Source organism: Asterias amurensis, chromosome 15, assembly GCF_032118995.1.
Source record: "Asterias amurensis chromosome 15, ASM3211899v1".
NCBI lineage: Eukaryota > Metazoa > Echinodermata > Asteroidea > Forcipulatida > Asteriidae > Asterias > Asterias amurensis.
Window position 1 is genome coordinate 7,800,519 of NC_092662.1, and position 18,113 is coordinate 7,818,631.

The following is an 18,113-nucleotide window of genomic DNA, read 5'->3' on the forward strand; positions in this document are numbered from 1 at the left end:
CGATTTTGGCGTTAACTTTTCAAATGTTGTCCAAGTCTTTATCTATCCGATGCTGAAATATGAACATTATTGCTTCAATATTCGTTGAGATACAGCAACAAGCAAATTGTAATTTTTCAACATCAAAAACCTTGCCATGACGTCATCAATGACGTCATCATTCCCAAAAAGTGGCGGTTTCATCTACTCTTGCCTATGTACATAGTAAGTTTAAAGTTTGTACAAGCTTTACTTTTGTTTAAAATTGCTGGAGAAGGTTCGCAGGGAAAGAAGAACACGAGGAAAAAAAAGAAGAAAAAAAAGAAAAATAACAATAACAATAGTTGTTCGGCTGTTGGCCGAACACCTAAAAAAAAAAAAACATAACAATAACAATAGTTGTTCGGCTGTTGGCCGAACATCTAAAAAACATAACAATAACAATAGTTGTTCGGCTGTTGGCCGAACACCTAATTAAAAAAAATAAAAAATAAAAATAAGAGGTGTTCCGGGCTGTTGGCCTGATACTTTTGATTTTATCGAGCTCGGCTCTTTAACCTCTCTCTTCGATTAGGAGAGGTTCCACTAGCTAGGAAAGCAGCCAAGGTGGTCCCCATTCCCAAACCTGGGAATAATTCTGATTTTTGTAATTATCGTCCTATTTCCATCTGCTCTGCTGTAGGTAAGGTTTTAGAACGTATGGTTGCTAATCGACTTTCTGACTATTTATTCACTTTTAAACTTTTGTCTGATGCCCAACATGGCTTTTTACCTGGTCGTTCATGTACTACCAAGTCTCTAGATTATTTCATGACTGGTCAGCTGCCCTGGACAAGCGTCAGCCACGTATAGTTGATGCTATATTATTGGACTGGGCTCGTGCTTTTAACAAGGTGCCCCACAATAGGCTCATCAGCAAATTACATAACTATGGTATTTGTGGATCTCTGCATAACTGGTTTCATTCTTTTCTTTCATTTTCGTAAACAACGTGTTATTTTTCAAGGTTCAGTTTTGGATTGGTGTGAGGTTTCCTCTGGGGTTCCTCAAGGTTCAATTTTAGCTTCTCTCCTTTCCTCTCCTTTTTAATATAGTTGTTAATGATTTGCCCGGTATTATTTCCTCCTCAGTTGCTCAATATGCGGATGATACTATCATTTACCGTATTATAACAGCCCTCCGGATTCCCTCGCTCTCCAAGAAGATCTGAACAATTTCATTTTATGGAGTACGGATAATAATATGTCGCTGAAAGCCAACAAAATGTAAAACTATGCACATAACCCGCAGTCGTCGTCCAATTGATTGTTCTTATTTTTTGGGCAATAATCACCTGGAATTGGTTAACCAATTTAAATACCTTGGGGTTACAATCTCTAATGACTTATCTTGGGGTCCCCACATTAAGAACATTGTTGCCAAAGCCTCTAGAATATCTGGTTTCATTAGACGCACTGTTCGTTCCAAAGACTCCGTTTCTCTTGTTTTGCTTTTTAAGTCCCTTTGTAGGCCCCTCCTTGAATATGATGTTCCTGCTTGGTCTCCTTTTCAGACTAATCTTACCAATGCACTAGAGCGTGTCCAACGTAGATTCACTAGAGCTTGTTTCAACTATAACCTTGATTTTAGTTACGTGGATCGTCTAACAGTGCTCAAACTCCCATCCATTGCAGACCGTCACAAATACCTTCTCCTTACTTTTGTCTTACATTGCATTCACAAACGTTATAATGTCAAACAACAGTTAATGCTTTTAAACACTCCGTTTTTACCAATTTCCCTTATGTGTGGAATAGCTTACCTATGGTGGCCCTGAAGGGACATCGCACATCGCAAATATCTTTGCAAATATTTGCGATGTCGCAAATATCTTTGAAAATATTTGCGATGTCGCAAATATCTTTGCAAATATCTTTGCAGATATTTGCGATGTCGCAAATATCTTTGCAAATATCTTTGCAAATATTTGCGATGTCGCAATTATCTTTGCAGATATTTGCGATGTCGCAAATATCTTTGCAAATATTTGCGATGTCGCAAATAATCTTTGCAAATATCTTTGCAAATATCTTTGCAAATATTTGCGATGTCGCAAATAATCTTTGCAAATATCTTTGCAGATATTTGTGATGTCGAACATTTTATCGCATACCTTGTCGCATACTTTGTCGCATAGTTTGCATATTTGTGGCGAGAAATTTTTCAAGAGCCTAAGGGGTTGTTTGGGTTCCAGCCTTCATTCCATTAACATGTACACACGGGTGGATAGTCGGATACAGTCCGCGCGTGTTTTCTTTTTATGCCATTACAACTTGCACTAGTTACATGAGACGAAAGACTGGTTGACGTCCGTGGTCTGCCTAGCCGGCCTGTGTTACCGCTTCGGCTTCATGTGGCCCGCGTGGTGGATCATGGGAAAACAATAATAATAATGCACGAGAGCAAACGTGCGTCGTCTGCTTTTTGTGTGTGAGGCATTGTATTAAATGATTGTAAAAAAATAAAAAATAAATAAACACCACCACAAAACACATTACCACACCATTTGTATTGTAACATACTCGAATTCGCTTTCTGATGATTTAATTTTTTTTTTTAAATACCTCAATAACTTAATAATAATTTTAAAAACAGCTCACTGTTCAATTTTGTGTGCTTTAGTGTTTTGTTTTAGCTTCTTGATTGAAATACGATTTATTTTAGTGAAAGCCATCGTGATGGTTGTTTTCATCAACAACAAAACGGACCAAAAATGGTCTGAAAGCATATAACTTTTGTAATATATGTCAACAACGTGCCTAATGCATTGAAACTGGAAAGCAGGGAGTTTTCGAAAGGCAAGTTCTGTTATTTGAAAACTGGGGTATTCAGACAACTGTTCTTTAAGAATAAAAATAACATACTCTGACTATCAAGTAAAAACTGCATAAAGGCATTACTGTACTACAATGAAAATTTTATTTTATCATAAATTGAGTTACTTTAAAACAAAAGAAGTATAAAACAGCTTGATTTTTTAAATAATTTTTTAAGATTACAAAGACGGTGCTAATAAATAATTGTTTGTGTTCTCCCCAATTATAAGCTGGAAAAATGATAGTGTACTTAACAACTTAAGCCACTCATTGCACTAATGATGATCTCCCCTTTAAAGTCAAGAAACACGATTGTTTCTGTCAACTGTTAGGTTAGTATTTCGGAATTGTCAAGCTTTTTTTAACCTGTATTTTTCAGCTGTAGTTAGGTGCTAGCAAAAATTAGCAAATAAGGACAGATCAGTTTGCTTTATGTTACTTTTTATACAGAGTTAGAATTGAGCTTTATATCTTAATCGACACTGGTGAAGTTTCTTCTGCTGAATCACAGGTGATATTTCCTCTACCGATGACTAAGCCTGAGCGACTAGTGTGACTAGTGTCGAAGTGGTGACTATTTATTGCCTAGTTGAGTTACAAATATCATTTTTCAAGTACTCAGATAGTCGACGTGCTACCATGACTACTACAAAATTAGTCGCGACTACTGCTTGGTGAACCAATTGTGTCGCTCTTGACTATTCCCAAAAACTTCAATCCTTTTTAGTTTTAGCACAAATTTTACTCTATTGGGCCTACGACAAACCACTTGCCGCAATCTTAGGAGTTTAAAATTGGTCGCGAATAGTGTCAAAGTCGTGACTACACTGTATTTGATATGAGTAGTAAACTTCACTTGTTGTCCAGGCCTACTGATGACTTCTTATATTGTTCTGAAATGAACTAACATGTCTTTTGCTTTGATGCGGAACTGGGGCCTTATTCATGAAACCCTCGTAAATCGGTCACTTACGTGGCTCTAAGTAAGACTTTAGTAAGACTTTAGTAAGCCCTTACGTGTTATTCACGAAGCATTCTTACCGCTTTACTACCGCGTTGCTTACTAAACCTCTCGTAACGCCTTCTTAAGCGGGAACGCGCTTGAGTGTGTTATGTAATTCACTGGAGCGTGATCTCATTGTCCAGAATGAGTATTTATACAGTGACTGGACTGGCTAAAGTTATTAGAAGATATTTGTCACCCTGCAAACATGGAGAGCCAGACTAAAGCAAGGAGGAAGACCGTTCAACGCGAGGAGGAGGCAAAGGGGAATCAATGGAAGGCGAAGTTTCTCGCCTGCTGAGATGGTGAAGTTAGTTGACCTTGTTGCATTGAAGGACTCTAACCCCATACTTCAAACCGCCAGTCTATATGCGATCTAATAACAAACATCTTTTAAGGAAACCCCTGGCCAAAACATCATGGGGTGAAAGATCAATTACGTCTGCTGCTCCTTCATTATGGAACGACTTGCCGGATCATAATAAACTTTCTCCATCAATAGCTTTGTTCACAACTTCCCTCAAGCCTCATCTGATGAGGACTTCATAACTTTTTCCCGTTTATTGTGTCACTGCGCCATGAGCGTATTTAGATGGATACCCGCGCATTATAAATGCCCAGTATTATTATTACTATTAACTAAATAAATAAACATAAATAATTATTTAATGACGAAATAAAAAAACAAAATCACAAAAATTTTACTAAAAAGTGAGAAAAAATAGGTTAGTAAATTCTCAAAAATTTTGAGAAAGTTTGAGAAAATGTCGCAAGGATTGTGGAACATATTAAAAGTTGTTGTAATAGACAATAAGCTCAATTCTCCCGAAAATATTGGCCAGGGATGTTGAAAAAGGGTTTAAGAAAACGCTACGAAGCCGAAAACACCCCACGTAGCACTAGTAAGGACTTACGCACTCGATTGAAGTTACGAGTGCTTCGTGAATATGACGCAACTCGCTAAGAACGAACTAGTAACACGTAAGTGCTTACTAAGGCCTAAGAAGGCTTCATGAATAAGGCCCCAGGTTAGCACATGTTACGCTTCTCACATTGACGCTTTTCTGCAGATCCTTGTAACTGAAATAAGAAGAGGATACAATCTTATTAGTATGACCAAATAATCTATGCTTGAGTATGATCAAATAATCAATGCTTGAGTATGATCAAATAATCGATGCTTTATGATTAAATAATCAATGCTTGAGTATGATCAATGAATCAATGCTTGAGTATGATCAATGAATCAATTTGCTTGAGTACATGTATGATTAAATAGTCAATGCAGCCCTCCACATTATAAATTAAAAAAAATTATAGCACCATATGGGTGATCATTGTATTTAAACAAAATTGTGTTTTAGCTCTTGGGATTTAACATTGGTTTAGAGAGTTTTCTTTCTCTTACCCCCCCCCCCCCTTTAGATATAAAAAACAAACATTTAAGGGGGGATTGACTTGGAAGTCTCTCGAACTCCAGATCACCACTGATCGGAAACATCTCAAAAGGATGTCAGTTTAGCCTTGCTAAGCTTTGCTAAGGCAGTCGAATTATTCACTCCGAAAAAACGGTACAGTAAAAATAGTAAAAAAACCACCCGTATACATTGTACACTGTGCGTAAAATTAACCACATCGCACGACACGACGCCACCTGTACACGGCCTCCGCATGCCGTTAGTGGTATGAGTGTGGATGACTTGTGCACACTCTTCGTACGACGAGTGTTCAGCAATGTGACAGTGTATACGGGTGGGTCGTGGGGTATAATTACACACTTTTTCGGAGTGAATAATGCCACAGCCTTGATATTTATAGTGTTCATTTTGGTTTTTACCCATACACTGATGTGGTGTTGGCACTTTATACTCAAAACTTACCCGAGTAAAAACTAAAAATAAAAAATTAATATTCTTAACCCAGAAAATTTTAATATTCTATTAAATCATTTGCAGTATCCGCTTCTAAAATTTAGGATTCAAACTGCCTCAGCTACTGGGCAATCTCGGTGGTCTAGTTTAGTATGAAACTGCTCGAGAATTGCAAAGGTCATGCATGGGTTCGAATCCCACCTGAGTAATTTGCCTGTGATTTTTTTACAGAACTCGGGTAAGTACTGAATATACAGTGCTAATAACACACATCGGTGTATGTGGGTAAAAACTAGACCCAGGAACTGCGGCGCTGTACTCCATTTTTCGAAATTTTGACATTATCGGTTGGACTAGCTTCCTTTTTTCAAAATGTTGACATCATCGGTCGGATGTCAAAATTTCGAAAAAAGGAGTACAGCGCCCCATCAGTTACTGGGTCTAGGTAAAAACCAATTATGTGATTCATACCTGATAGATTTATGCAGTGTTCAAGTATCCCTTTGCCCCTATTGGATGATTGGACTTGAACCTCGGCCTGGTGATTTTCCTCACACCGCACAGTCATTCTTCCAGCTGTGCATTGTACTAATTGTACGCCTACATGATAAAATAAAACAATGAAAGTTAAAGGGACACACCGGCTGAATTGGGCTATACAATAGACTAAGATATGACTTCAACGGTCTTCCAGGAATGAAGAAGAACCGTCCTTAAAAAAAATCATCAAATTTAGCCGTTTTTGAGCATTTTAAGACAAAAACGCAGGTCGCGTGATTGTTCTAACCAAAAAGTGGTACAAACAATCACGTGACCTTCTGAGTTAGTTTTACCTCCAGCCGTCTAAAAGTAACTTACCAAACAAAATATAAATCTTTTTTTTTACAAAATTATTAACGAATAATTGACGAAATGTTCAAAATGTAAATAATGGTGAAAAATCCAACGTAAGATTCGCATTTAAAGAGTCCGTGTAACGGAAGCTTGTTATATGGCCCCACGGCGTGGAGCAATCAGAACGCAAGCCTCGGGGCTTATACCGTACCGCACATGCTGTGTCTCGTGGGGGGCTGGAGGTGTAATCCCAGGCGCTATGAACTCCAAGCGTGCGGGTCTCGCCGTTAGCTTGGGAGGGGTTGGGAGCCAGACATCAAAGTACATGTTTGTCATCGTGGGTTTGTTAGTCGCACACCTCCTTTACTTCTTATGATCGCATATAATGCTCTGTTTTGTTTCATGGCTCCTAGTTTCTTTTTGTTAGGAGATTTCAGGTAATCAAAAAAGATTGATTATGTCAAAACGTAGGAATACCGCAAAGATATTTGCAAAGATATTTGCGACATCGCAAATATCTGCAAAGATATTTGCAAAGATATTTGCGACATCGCAAATATTTGCAAAGATATTTGCGACATCGCAAATATTTGCAAAGATATTTGCAAAGATATTTGCGACATCGCAAATATTTGCAAAGATATTTGCGATGTGCGATGTCCCTTCAGGGCCACCATACTTACCCGTTCCCATAAGTATAAGTCAGTAATCCACAAACATGTTCTTTCTTTCTAGTTTAGCTTCAATCGCCTACCTGTACTTTTTTTGTATGGTTCCTTTGAGGTTCCTGGTTTCACTAGTTTTGTGCAATATTCTAATTACTGTATTTTTCTTGGCTTTGTAGGAAAAAAGTATTGGGGTATAAGGAGATTTGAAGGGAATTTGATTGGCTTCCTTCCTTTTTTGAAAGGAGCAAGGATGCGTGGTCTTCTGGTTGATCTATATTTTTTGTATACAAAATTTAATGTATTTTCTACAGCTTATATATATATTTATATTTGATTTGGTATTTGATGTGCAATTTTTATGTCGTTTTTGCCCTTTTGTGCCTTTGTTATTTTTATTGTCTGGATCGCCTTTAGATAGTGATTATTTTCGCTTTTTGGTTATCCGCAGGCTTGTTCTCTGTGTAGTCTTATTTTTTATTGCCTATTCTTTGTATGTACTGTTTGCCTGGAAATAAATAAATAAATAAATAAATAAATCATGAGTTCTTAAAATTGTAAGTTCGGTAGATAATACACTTATTTCATTTTCTATTGATTAACAGGTTATATAATGAACATACTACGTAAAGACTTGGTTGTTCTTGCTGTGGTTACCCTCTCAATATGTGCAAGCACAGGTAAGATTAATTTGCATATCGATCATACGGATAGGTCTACTTCCATTGTTCTTATACTCTGGAAGCCCAGAAGGGGTCCCAAAACTGGTGACTGCTCTTTATTCCGACACCCCTATGTTCCGACACCCCCATATTCCGACACCCCCATATTCCGACACCCCTATATTCTGACACCCCCATATTCCGACACCCCTTTGTCCCGACACCCCCATATTCCGACACCCCTATATTCCGACACCCCTATATTCCGACACCCCTATATTCCGACACCCCTATATTCAGACACCCCTATATTCCGACACCCCTATATTCCGACACCCCTATATTCAGACACCCCCATATTCTGACACCTCTATATTCCGAAACCCCTATATTCAGACACCCCTATATTTCGACACCCCTATATTCCGACACCCCTATATTCCGACACCCCTATATTCAGACACCCCTATATTCCGACACCCCTATATTCCGACACCCCTATATTCAGACACCCCCATATTCTGACACCCCTATATTCCGAAACCCCTATATTCAGACACCCCTATATTTCGACACCCCTATATTCCGACACCCCTATATTCCGACACCCCTATATTCCGACACCCCTATGTTCCGACACCCCTTTATTCTGACACCCCCATATTCCGACACGCCTTTGTCCCGACACCCCCATATTCCGACACCCCTATATTCCGACACCTCTATATTCCGACACCCCTATATTCCGAAACCCCTATATTCAGTCACCCCTATATTTCGACACCCCTATATTCCGACACCCCTATATTCCGACACCCCTATATTCCGACACCCCTATATTCAGACACCCCTATATTCCGACACCCCTATATTCCGACACCCCTATGTTCCGACACCCCCATATTCCGACACGCCTTTGTCCCGACACCCCCATATTCCGACACCCCTATATTCCGACACCTCTATATTCCGACACCCCTATATTTCGAAACCCCTATATTCAGACACCCCTATATTTCGACACCCCTATATTCCGACACCCCTATATTCCGACACCCCTATATTCAGACACCCCTATATTCCGACACCCCCATATTCCGACACCCCTTTGTCCCGACACCTCTATATTCCGACACCCCTATATTCCGAAACCCCTATATTCAGACACCCCTATATTTCGACACCCCTATATTCCGACACCCCTATATTCCGACACCCCTATATTCAGACACCCCTATATTCCGACACCCCCATATTCCGACACCCCTTTGTCCCGACACCCCCATATTCCAACACCCCTTTGTCCCGACACCCCCATATTCCGACACCCCTATATTCCGACACCCCTATATTCCGACACCCCTATATTCCGACACCCCCACATTCTGACACCCCTTTGTCCCGACACCCCCATATTCTGACACCCCTTTGTCCCGACACCCCCATATTCCGACACCCCTATATTCCGACACCCCTATATTCCAACACCCCTATATTCCGACACCCCTATATTCCGACACCCCTATATTCCGAAACCCCCATATTCCGACACCCCTATGTTCCGACACCTCTATATTCCGACACGCCTATATTCCGACACCCCTATATTCCGACACCCCTTTTTTCCGACACCCCTATATTCCGACACCCCTATATTCCGACACCCCCATATTCCGACACCCCTATGTTCCGACACCTCTATATTCCGACACCCCTATATTCCGACACCCCTATATTCCGACACCCCTATATTCCGACACCGCCATATTTCGACACCCCTTTGTTCCGACACCTCTATATTCTGACAACCCGCACCAACATTTTGTGTTGGACATTTGAGAGAAAACAGTGCGACTTATCACCGACTGCATAAACGTATCGGTAACCTGTCTTTATGTCATCCCTCATGGGAGTTTAATTTTTATGAAAAGTTTCGTTCTTCCTTTTACCAACTTTGGCTAAAAAAGAAAAGGGCTGATTCATGGGTGTGTGTGTGGGGGGGGGGGGGGAGTTGTAGGGCTTATTTATTATATCAACTGTGAACATATAGTTATGATTTTTTTTTTTTTTTTTTTTTGGGGGGGGGGGGGCGGGCAACTACATGAAAGCAGTTACACATCTGCAAGATGGTGACAAGCAGGGGAAAGTTGGAACGGCTACGTATCTTGCCGAGTATTATGCGAGCTTACTTGGGAAGTCCGAACTAAAATGCAACAAATTCGTGTGTGATTCGATGATCTTAATTTGATTCCATCACTGATTAAAAGGTAGTATAAATTCAACTTATGAATGGTCAAACTTATTCCTGGCCGAAATTCGCCGGGAAACCTGTAATACAAATATTGTGTTTTTATTATTGCTTATAAGAGTGATAATGTGCGAAAACAACTTGTCGGAGTATTGGGGTGTCAGAATATAGGGGTGTCAGAATATAGGGGTGTCGGAACACAGGGGTGTCGGAATATAGGGGTGTCTGAATATAGGGGTGTCGGAACATAAGGATGTCGTAAAATAGGCTGAGCTGTCGGAACATAGGGATGTCGGAACTTAGGGGTGCGGAATATAGGTGTGTAACCCTGTTATTGTTACTCTTGACACACCAGGCTATGGGGCGCCGTTTGTCCATTAATTGTTTGACACTTTTAAGGCATGTTTTTACCATGGTTTACAGAAATTAGATGTAAACCATAGAAACTGTTGCCAAATCCTGTTATGGTTTACATACCAGTAAAGTATTTGTTGTGTATAAGTTTATGGTTTACAAACCATGAACATACAACAAACATTTACAAATCATGGTTCATCATTTACAAATAATGGTTCATCTTAAAAACATGGTTTATAAACCATAAAAAATGAAGCATCAAATTCATGGTTTACAAATCATGGTTTACAAACCATGAAAATTGAGACATCTAAAAAACATGGTTTATAAACCATGAAAATTGAAGAATAAAAATCGTGGTTTACAAATCATGGTTTATAAACCATAACAAATGAACCATAAAATCATGGTTTGTCACAATGGTTTATAAACCATGAAAATCGTGACTTCTTAAAAAACATGGTTTATAAACCATGAAAATCGAGACTTCTTAATAAACATGGTTTATAAACCATGAAAATTTACACATCTCAAAAACGTTGTTTGTAAACCATAAAAAAAGTGCACTTACAAATCATGGTTTACAAACCATAAAAATCTGCACTCAGAAATCATGGTTTACAAACCATAAAAAATGTGCAGTCAGAAATCATGGTTTATAAACCATAAAAACGTGCACTCACAAATCATGGTTTACAAACCATAAAACATGTGCACTCAGAAATCATGGTTTATAAACCATAAAAACGTGCACTCACAAATCATGGTTTACAAACCATGTGCACTCAGAAATCATGGTTTACAAACCATAAAAGTGCGCACTCACAAATCATGGTTTATAAACCATAAAAACGTGCACTCACAAATCATGGTTTACAAACCATAAAAACGTGCACTCCGAAATCATGGTTTATAAACCATAAAAACGTGCACTCACAAATCATGGTTTACAAACCATAAAAAATGTGCACTCAGAAATCATGGTTTACAAACCATAAAAAATGCCACTCAGAAATCATGGTTTATAAACCATAAAAACCTAAATGATCGTCACAATTAAACCTCCTTCCCAATTCTGATCAGTTCCCATTTCCCCCATGCCACGTGCGAGCCAGCAATGATGCAATGCACCATCACGCTGTGATCAATGCACCTCGTGTGTTATGCTGCCAGCCATAGCAAGCATTCATAGAGCTATTATTGCAACAGCATTACACAACAGGTGCATTGATCACAGCTTGACACACATGGTGCATTGCATCATTGCTGGCTCGCACGTGGCATGGGGGAAATGGGAACCGATCAGAAATGGGAAGGAGGTTTAATTGAGACGATCGTATAGGTTTTTATGGTTTGTAAACCATGATTTCTGAGTGCACATTTTTTATGGTTTGTAAACCATGATTTCTGAGTGCATATTTTTTATGGTATGTAAACCATGATTTCTGAGTGCCCGTTTTTATGGTTTGTAAACCATGATTTGTGAGTGCACATTTTTTATGGTTTGTAAACCATGATTTGTGAGTGCACGTTTTTATGGTTTATAAACCATGATTTGTGAGTGCACGTTTTTATGGTTTGTAAACCATGATTTCTGAGTGCACAATTTTTATGGTATAAACCATGATTTGTGAGTGCACACTTTTTATGGTTTGTAAACCATGATTTCTGACTGCACGCTTTTATGGTTTATAAACCATGATTTCTGAGTGCACATTTTTTATGGTTTGTAAACCATGATTTGTGAATGCACATTTTTATGGTTTGTAAACCATGATTTGTAAGTGCACTTTTTTTATGGTTTACAAACAACGTTTTTGAGATGTGTAAATTTTCATTGTTTATAAACCATGTTTATTAAGAAGTCTCGATTTTCATGGTTTATAAACCATGTTTTTTAAGAAGTCTCGATTTTCATGGTTTATAAACCATTGTCACAAACCATGATTTTATGGTTCATTTGTTATGGTTTATAAACCATGATTTGTAAACCACGATTTTTACTCTTCAGTTTTCATGGTTTATAAACCATGTTTTTAAGATGTCTCAATTTTCATGGTTTGTAAACCATGATTTGTAAACCATGAATTGGATGCTTCATTTTTTATGGTTTATAAACCATGTTTTTAAGATGCGTAAATTTTCTTGGTTTATAAACCATGATTTGTAAATGTTTTTTGTGTGTTCATGGTTTGTAAACAATAAACTTATACACAACAAATACTTTACTGGTATGTAAACCATAACAGGATTTGGCAACAGTTTCTATGGTTTACATCTAATTTCTGTAAACCATGGTAAAAACATGCCTTAAAAGTGTCAAACAATTAATGGACAAACGGCGCCCCATACCAGGCTGCACAGTAAAGTTCGTTTCGTACATTACTTTGATACGGTGTTGTGAACATGGGGATCACCTATTAGATGAATGGTATCATACACCCGCCCTGATTTCCTAGTTTTGCTTTTGACATTATATATAATTGCTAAAGATTAACATTTGATCTTTATCTATAATGCAATTCTTAGACGGTATCGGATGTCCCAAACCCGTGGTATACAGAGCACAGATTGAATTTAGCGACTCACCAGGAGAAGATGGCATCTACCCATGGGATACCATTATTTCGGTACAGTGTAATATGGGTGCATCAATGAAAGGTAAAGTCTCCTGCAGCATCTTGTGACAAAGAAAATACGAACACAGACAAAATACTGTGGTGACTATGTGTACGATTATAACTTTACGACATATTAATTGCATTAAGGCGCTGACAACAAAACATTTTTCCGAAATAAACACTTACAGGCAGGCACTCCAGGGACGCCATTTGCAATAACTCAAAAAAAAAGGTTAGCATCAAAACGTGCTTGGTAACGAGCATTGGAGAGCAGTGTATAACATTGTGGGTCGAAAAGGCTCCCTTTGAAGTAACGTATAGTTTTTGAGCAATAAGTTATTTCCACCCAAATAATAAAAGACTTCTGGCCTGAAGTCATTTAGGCCTATTAGGCATCAAAGCACACAAAGTTGCGAAAAAAGGTTTGTTCTCTTGCAACTAATTCTCTTGCAACTTTGAGTTAATATTTTAAAAAGTATAGGATACACAAAATGAGAATTAGTGTACAGTGCTTTTAAAGAGGAAAAAGGGCACAACTCCATGCGAACTTGGAGCGGGGGCGGGCGACTGAAATAGCAAGACAACAACGACAACAACGTATAATGAAGAAAATAATATACTTTCTAGATATTAACATGGTATTGGAGAAAAGTTGTGTTATACGGATTGCTTTAAAGACACTGGACGCCTTTGGTAAATTGTCAAAGACCAGCCTTCTCACTTGGTGCATCTCAACATATGCATAAAATAACAACCCTGTAAAAATTGAACTCAATTAGTCGTCGAAATTGCGTGAGAATGGAAGAAAAAACACCCTTGTCGCACAATTTGTGTGCTTTCACCGAATTCAAATATTTTAGTGAGAAATAACTACTTTCTCAAAAACTACGTTACTTCAGAGGGAGCCGCTTCTCACATTGTTTTCTCTCCATTGCTCGTTACCAAGTAAGTTTTTGTGCTAACAATTATTTTGAGCAATTACCAATACTAGTGTCCAGAGCCTCTAAGATACGGAACTTCGTCATCTTGACTTAGAACATGTCATTACGCGATGGTAGGCCTACTGCTTCATGAAGAGCTTATAAACGACCAGTGGGCCTTCAGATTGGGCACATGAAAATACCCCAAAATAGGGGTCAAGCTGAGTCGAGAATGCAACGAACAAGAGAACAGTTTTGGGAATTACGTTCAGGATATTGCTTTTATGTTCCCCAAAACGTGTGGGGAACATCTTTCCAACATCTTCGAGGTGTAAATACCGGAAACTATTAGACCAAGGCACTTTATGCTCCCTTCGTGATGGGGCTTCAAGTAATTATCTTCACTGCCACATAGTGAGATAGTCTCAACATTCCGACTATTATAGTTACTGCAGGATATTGATTTTGTTTTGCTTACTTTATCTGATAGCCATTTTATTAATCAGACATAAAACACTTTAGGTTGGATTTGATGTATTCGTTCAAGCATTTATTTGTTTATCCTGTTTACCATCCAAGGAAATCGGTTTGTGAGGTGTTTGGAGACGGATACATGGGCTACCTTACCGACCTGCATACGTACAACAGGCAAGTGACTACTAAAATATTGACTAATAACTGGTCTATATACAAGTCGTTTTTAGAGGGAATTGGTCGGCTAATTAATGCCGTGAACGAAACGGCATTCCAGCTAGGATGTAATTGCATGTTTTTTAGTTTACGCGAGGATTGAGAGAACACGGCGCCGTTATAATCCAGGCCAGCTTGACAGAGGGCCGGGCAGCTTGAGGGCCCTGCTGAAAAAACTATTACCATTAGATGCTCTCTGGTAAAATAACGACAATTCAGAAGGGTATTATCAAGTTAGTTTTTACCAAGTTTATTGACAATTTACCCTTTTTTTTAATTCACATCTTAATATATTTATTTGTCTACAGGCAAAATATATGGTGAAGTGCGGCGTTCCCGGTGGCCGTTTCTTTCAGCCACCCTTTTTTCTTGTAAACCCAAACATGATACGGTTGAGTTATAGTAAAATTGCACGCAAAAGCTGAGTTCTCACATTTTTCGTCAACTAGGACAAGCTTTGCTCTTTTGGTTCTGAGCCCAACAAAATTAGTCTCTCCATCAGATTTTCGCACAGGTTTTAGGTACATCCATGATGGAACATATAAAATATCCAAATAGTCGTTTATTAAGTTTTCCACTTTTCCTGCATCTATATTTGTATATAACAGAGCAGCATCTTACAAATACTTTGCGGGGGGGGGGGGGCTAAAGTTGAAGATGATCAGGGGTCAAGCTTAAAGGAACGTTACAGAATTGGTAAGAAACAAAAATCGTGAAGATCACAGATTTACGTAAAACTTTCATGGTCTACTAATGATGATGATAGTTGAAAACATTCCTTTAAATATTTCTGTCTGAAATGTCATATTTGATTAGAAAAAAATAATCTAACTTCGCGTTTTGAGTTTATCGCTCAGTGAGCGTTTTATTCATTTTTATTTTGGCATCAATGCAATGCAAAATTTGCAGTCGTTTTTCACTATTTTCTCGTGACCCAGATAGCCGATCGATCTCAAACTTCTACAGGTTTGTATGTATGTGGTGGATTACATAAAGTGCTTACACTACAAGCAACTGTTTTGTTAGCAATACCAATTATGTAATGTTCCTTTAAATAACAGGGAAGTTGTTCACACTCTTCAGGAAAACAAAACACATGAATGATCGATATAGGTCTACTTTGGTTATAGAAAAAGAAAACATACAATTTATACATTATGTATGCAAATAAATCATAGGGCACTATCAAAGCCTTCCAGCTTAAATATGTCATCGGAACAAACTAATTTGTTCTGTTCGCCAAGAAGTAGTGGATATTGCTTCCTCAAAATTATATTTCTTTCCCTTGAAATTACATTTTGTTTGCCACCAAATAATATTTTGACAGAACGAAATAAGTTTTAGTTATCTGTTCTATCACTTCATTACCTGACACTTTCCAAAATGGTTTGTATTCCAGTAAAAATATCTATTAATAAAATGGTTTGTTTTCCCCCAACAGGAAACGTCAAATGCCTATTGCCACCCAAACCCTGGAACGGCCAAATTAAACGGGTTGGACGTCGCGGGGCACTAGTCAGCTGCAACCCAGGCTTTACACTGTACGGAAAAAGAAGGATTAGATGCGCAATGACAGCAACAGGGGTTTCGCAATGGCCACGCACACTGTGTCGAGGTAACCTTGCCTCCTTCAAAAATACACCTTTCTGTCTAATTTGGAAAAATTAGGAGAGGTCACGGAGTGAGGGGAATGGGATGAACTCAAGCTTTTATGTTGGATGAAAAGGAAAGAAGCATTTGTGGCAACACGCAAGGGGATAGATGTTGGCTTGTCTCCAAAACATGCTCCTCTCCTTTATCATTTTATAAACTTGAGTTGTCCCCTAAAAATGAGTTTAACTACCAGCTTACCATTGAGTACCATTGAGTACCAACGTGTTGTGTATGTTCATTACAGCTAGGAACCGCTGCAACAACCCGGGTAACATAACGGATGGTGATTGGGAACTAGTCTCAGATGACGGAATGAGTAACAACATGAGTAGTCAGTTTAGTCCCAACACAATAATAAACGTTACATGCACGCCTGGTTTTGCATTGGTTGGGAACCCCCTCATCTATTGTGGAATGGACGGAAGATGGAATTCCACCATACCAACATGTGAAGGTAAGTTTCCTCAAATGTAAGTTGTTTTCCCCTACATTGTTCTACATTATTGTTGCGATTCTTTTAATAACCTTTTACAATTTCAACGAGTACGTGTCGTGGTCGAGCGGTTGGGAGCACCGAATTTAAACTCTGGTGTCTGATCAGCAGAGTGTGGGTTCGAATCCCCAGTCAAGACACTTGTGTCCTTAAGCAAGACACTGAGCCATTGCTTCATCCTTCGAATGGGACGTAAAGCCGTTGGTCCCATGTGTTGTGTAACTCATGTAAAATAACCCACTGCACCTGTCAAAAAGAGCAGGGGTTCCTTGGTGTTCCTGCTAAACCATTACATGGTGCTATGTAAAAAGGAGAAGACCTCATCATTCAAACTTAGTCCCATACCTTGCATAAAAACTGTATGTTTAAGCGCTTTGAGACGCCCTTCTGGTGCATAAAGCGCTATATAATTAATTCACAAGTTGTATCAACTTTGTAGAGATCCGATGTCCACCACTTGTTGAAAGTATTCCCCATGGAGGAAGCGAAATGATGAACAGGACATACAAGCAAGGAGAAATAGTTGACTACTTCTGTGATACTGGCTATCGGATCTTTGGCAAAACAACCAGGGTGTGTTCTCTGGACTCCTCTGAGGGAACATGGTCTCATCTTAATCCTGATTGTGAAGGTAAAACTATACCATCATCAGTAATCTGCAAAAATAAAATGAGAAACAACGTAATCAAACCATGTCCTGCATGTAGCTTTCAGTAATTGTCAAACACCACAATCACTAGAAATATTACATGTACATGTATATATAGCCTACTAATCTGAGCTTTTGAAAAGTTTGTAAAAATTTTTAAACAACATTTGACAATGTTTTTAATTGAAGAAAATTGACCTTAGAATTAATAATTTACGACATGTCACGAATGATACTTGACTAAAGACAGTGGACACTATTGGTAATTGTCAAAGACCAGTCTTCCCACTTGGTGTATCTCAACATATACATAAAATAACAAACCTGTGAAAATTTTAGCTCAATCGGTCGTCGAAGTTGCGAGATAACAGGGTCATTCCGTGTCAAATCAACCAGTTTTCAGAAAAGTTCCCAGGTGACCCTCTCAGATTTTGATGAAACATCATCAGAATGATTGGATGTGGCTCAAATGAACACATACTAAAAAGCTAAGTCATACTCCATGTCGTTTTCGAGATATGACCCATTGAAATTTGGTCAAGGCGGCCATTTTGTGCTCGCGCGAGACGCAAAAAGTGATTTTTGTGATAATTTCCGACTTTGAAAGCTCATA

The 18,113-nt window shown here is 38.6% G+C and overlaps 1 protein-coding gene across 2 annotated transcripts in view; it reads left to right on the forward strand.

Moving 5' to 3' along the window:
• Nucleotides 1-18,113, forward strand: part of LOC139947954 (complement C2-like) — a 105,629-nt gene that overhangs the window by 32,039 nt on the left and 55,477 nt on the right. For both annotated transcript variants that reach the window (XM_071945842.1, XM_071945844.1), the window contains exons 2-7: nt 7,813-7,887; nt 13,004-13,135; nt 14,595-14,663; nt 16,147-16,320; nt 16,603-16,812; nt 17,291-17,482. In XM_071945842.1, coding sequence (XP_071801943.1) covers nt 7,813-7,887; nt 13,004-13,135; nt 14,595-14,663; nt 16,147-16,320; nt 16,603-16,812; nt 17,291-17,482 — 852 coding nt within the window. The remainder of the gene's footprint in view (nt 1-7,812; nt 7,888-13,003; nt 13,136-14,594; nt 14,664-16,146; nt 16,321-16,602; nt 16,813-17,290; nt 17,483-18,113) is intronic.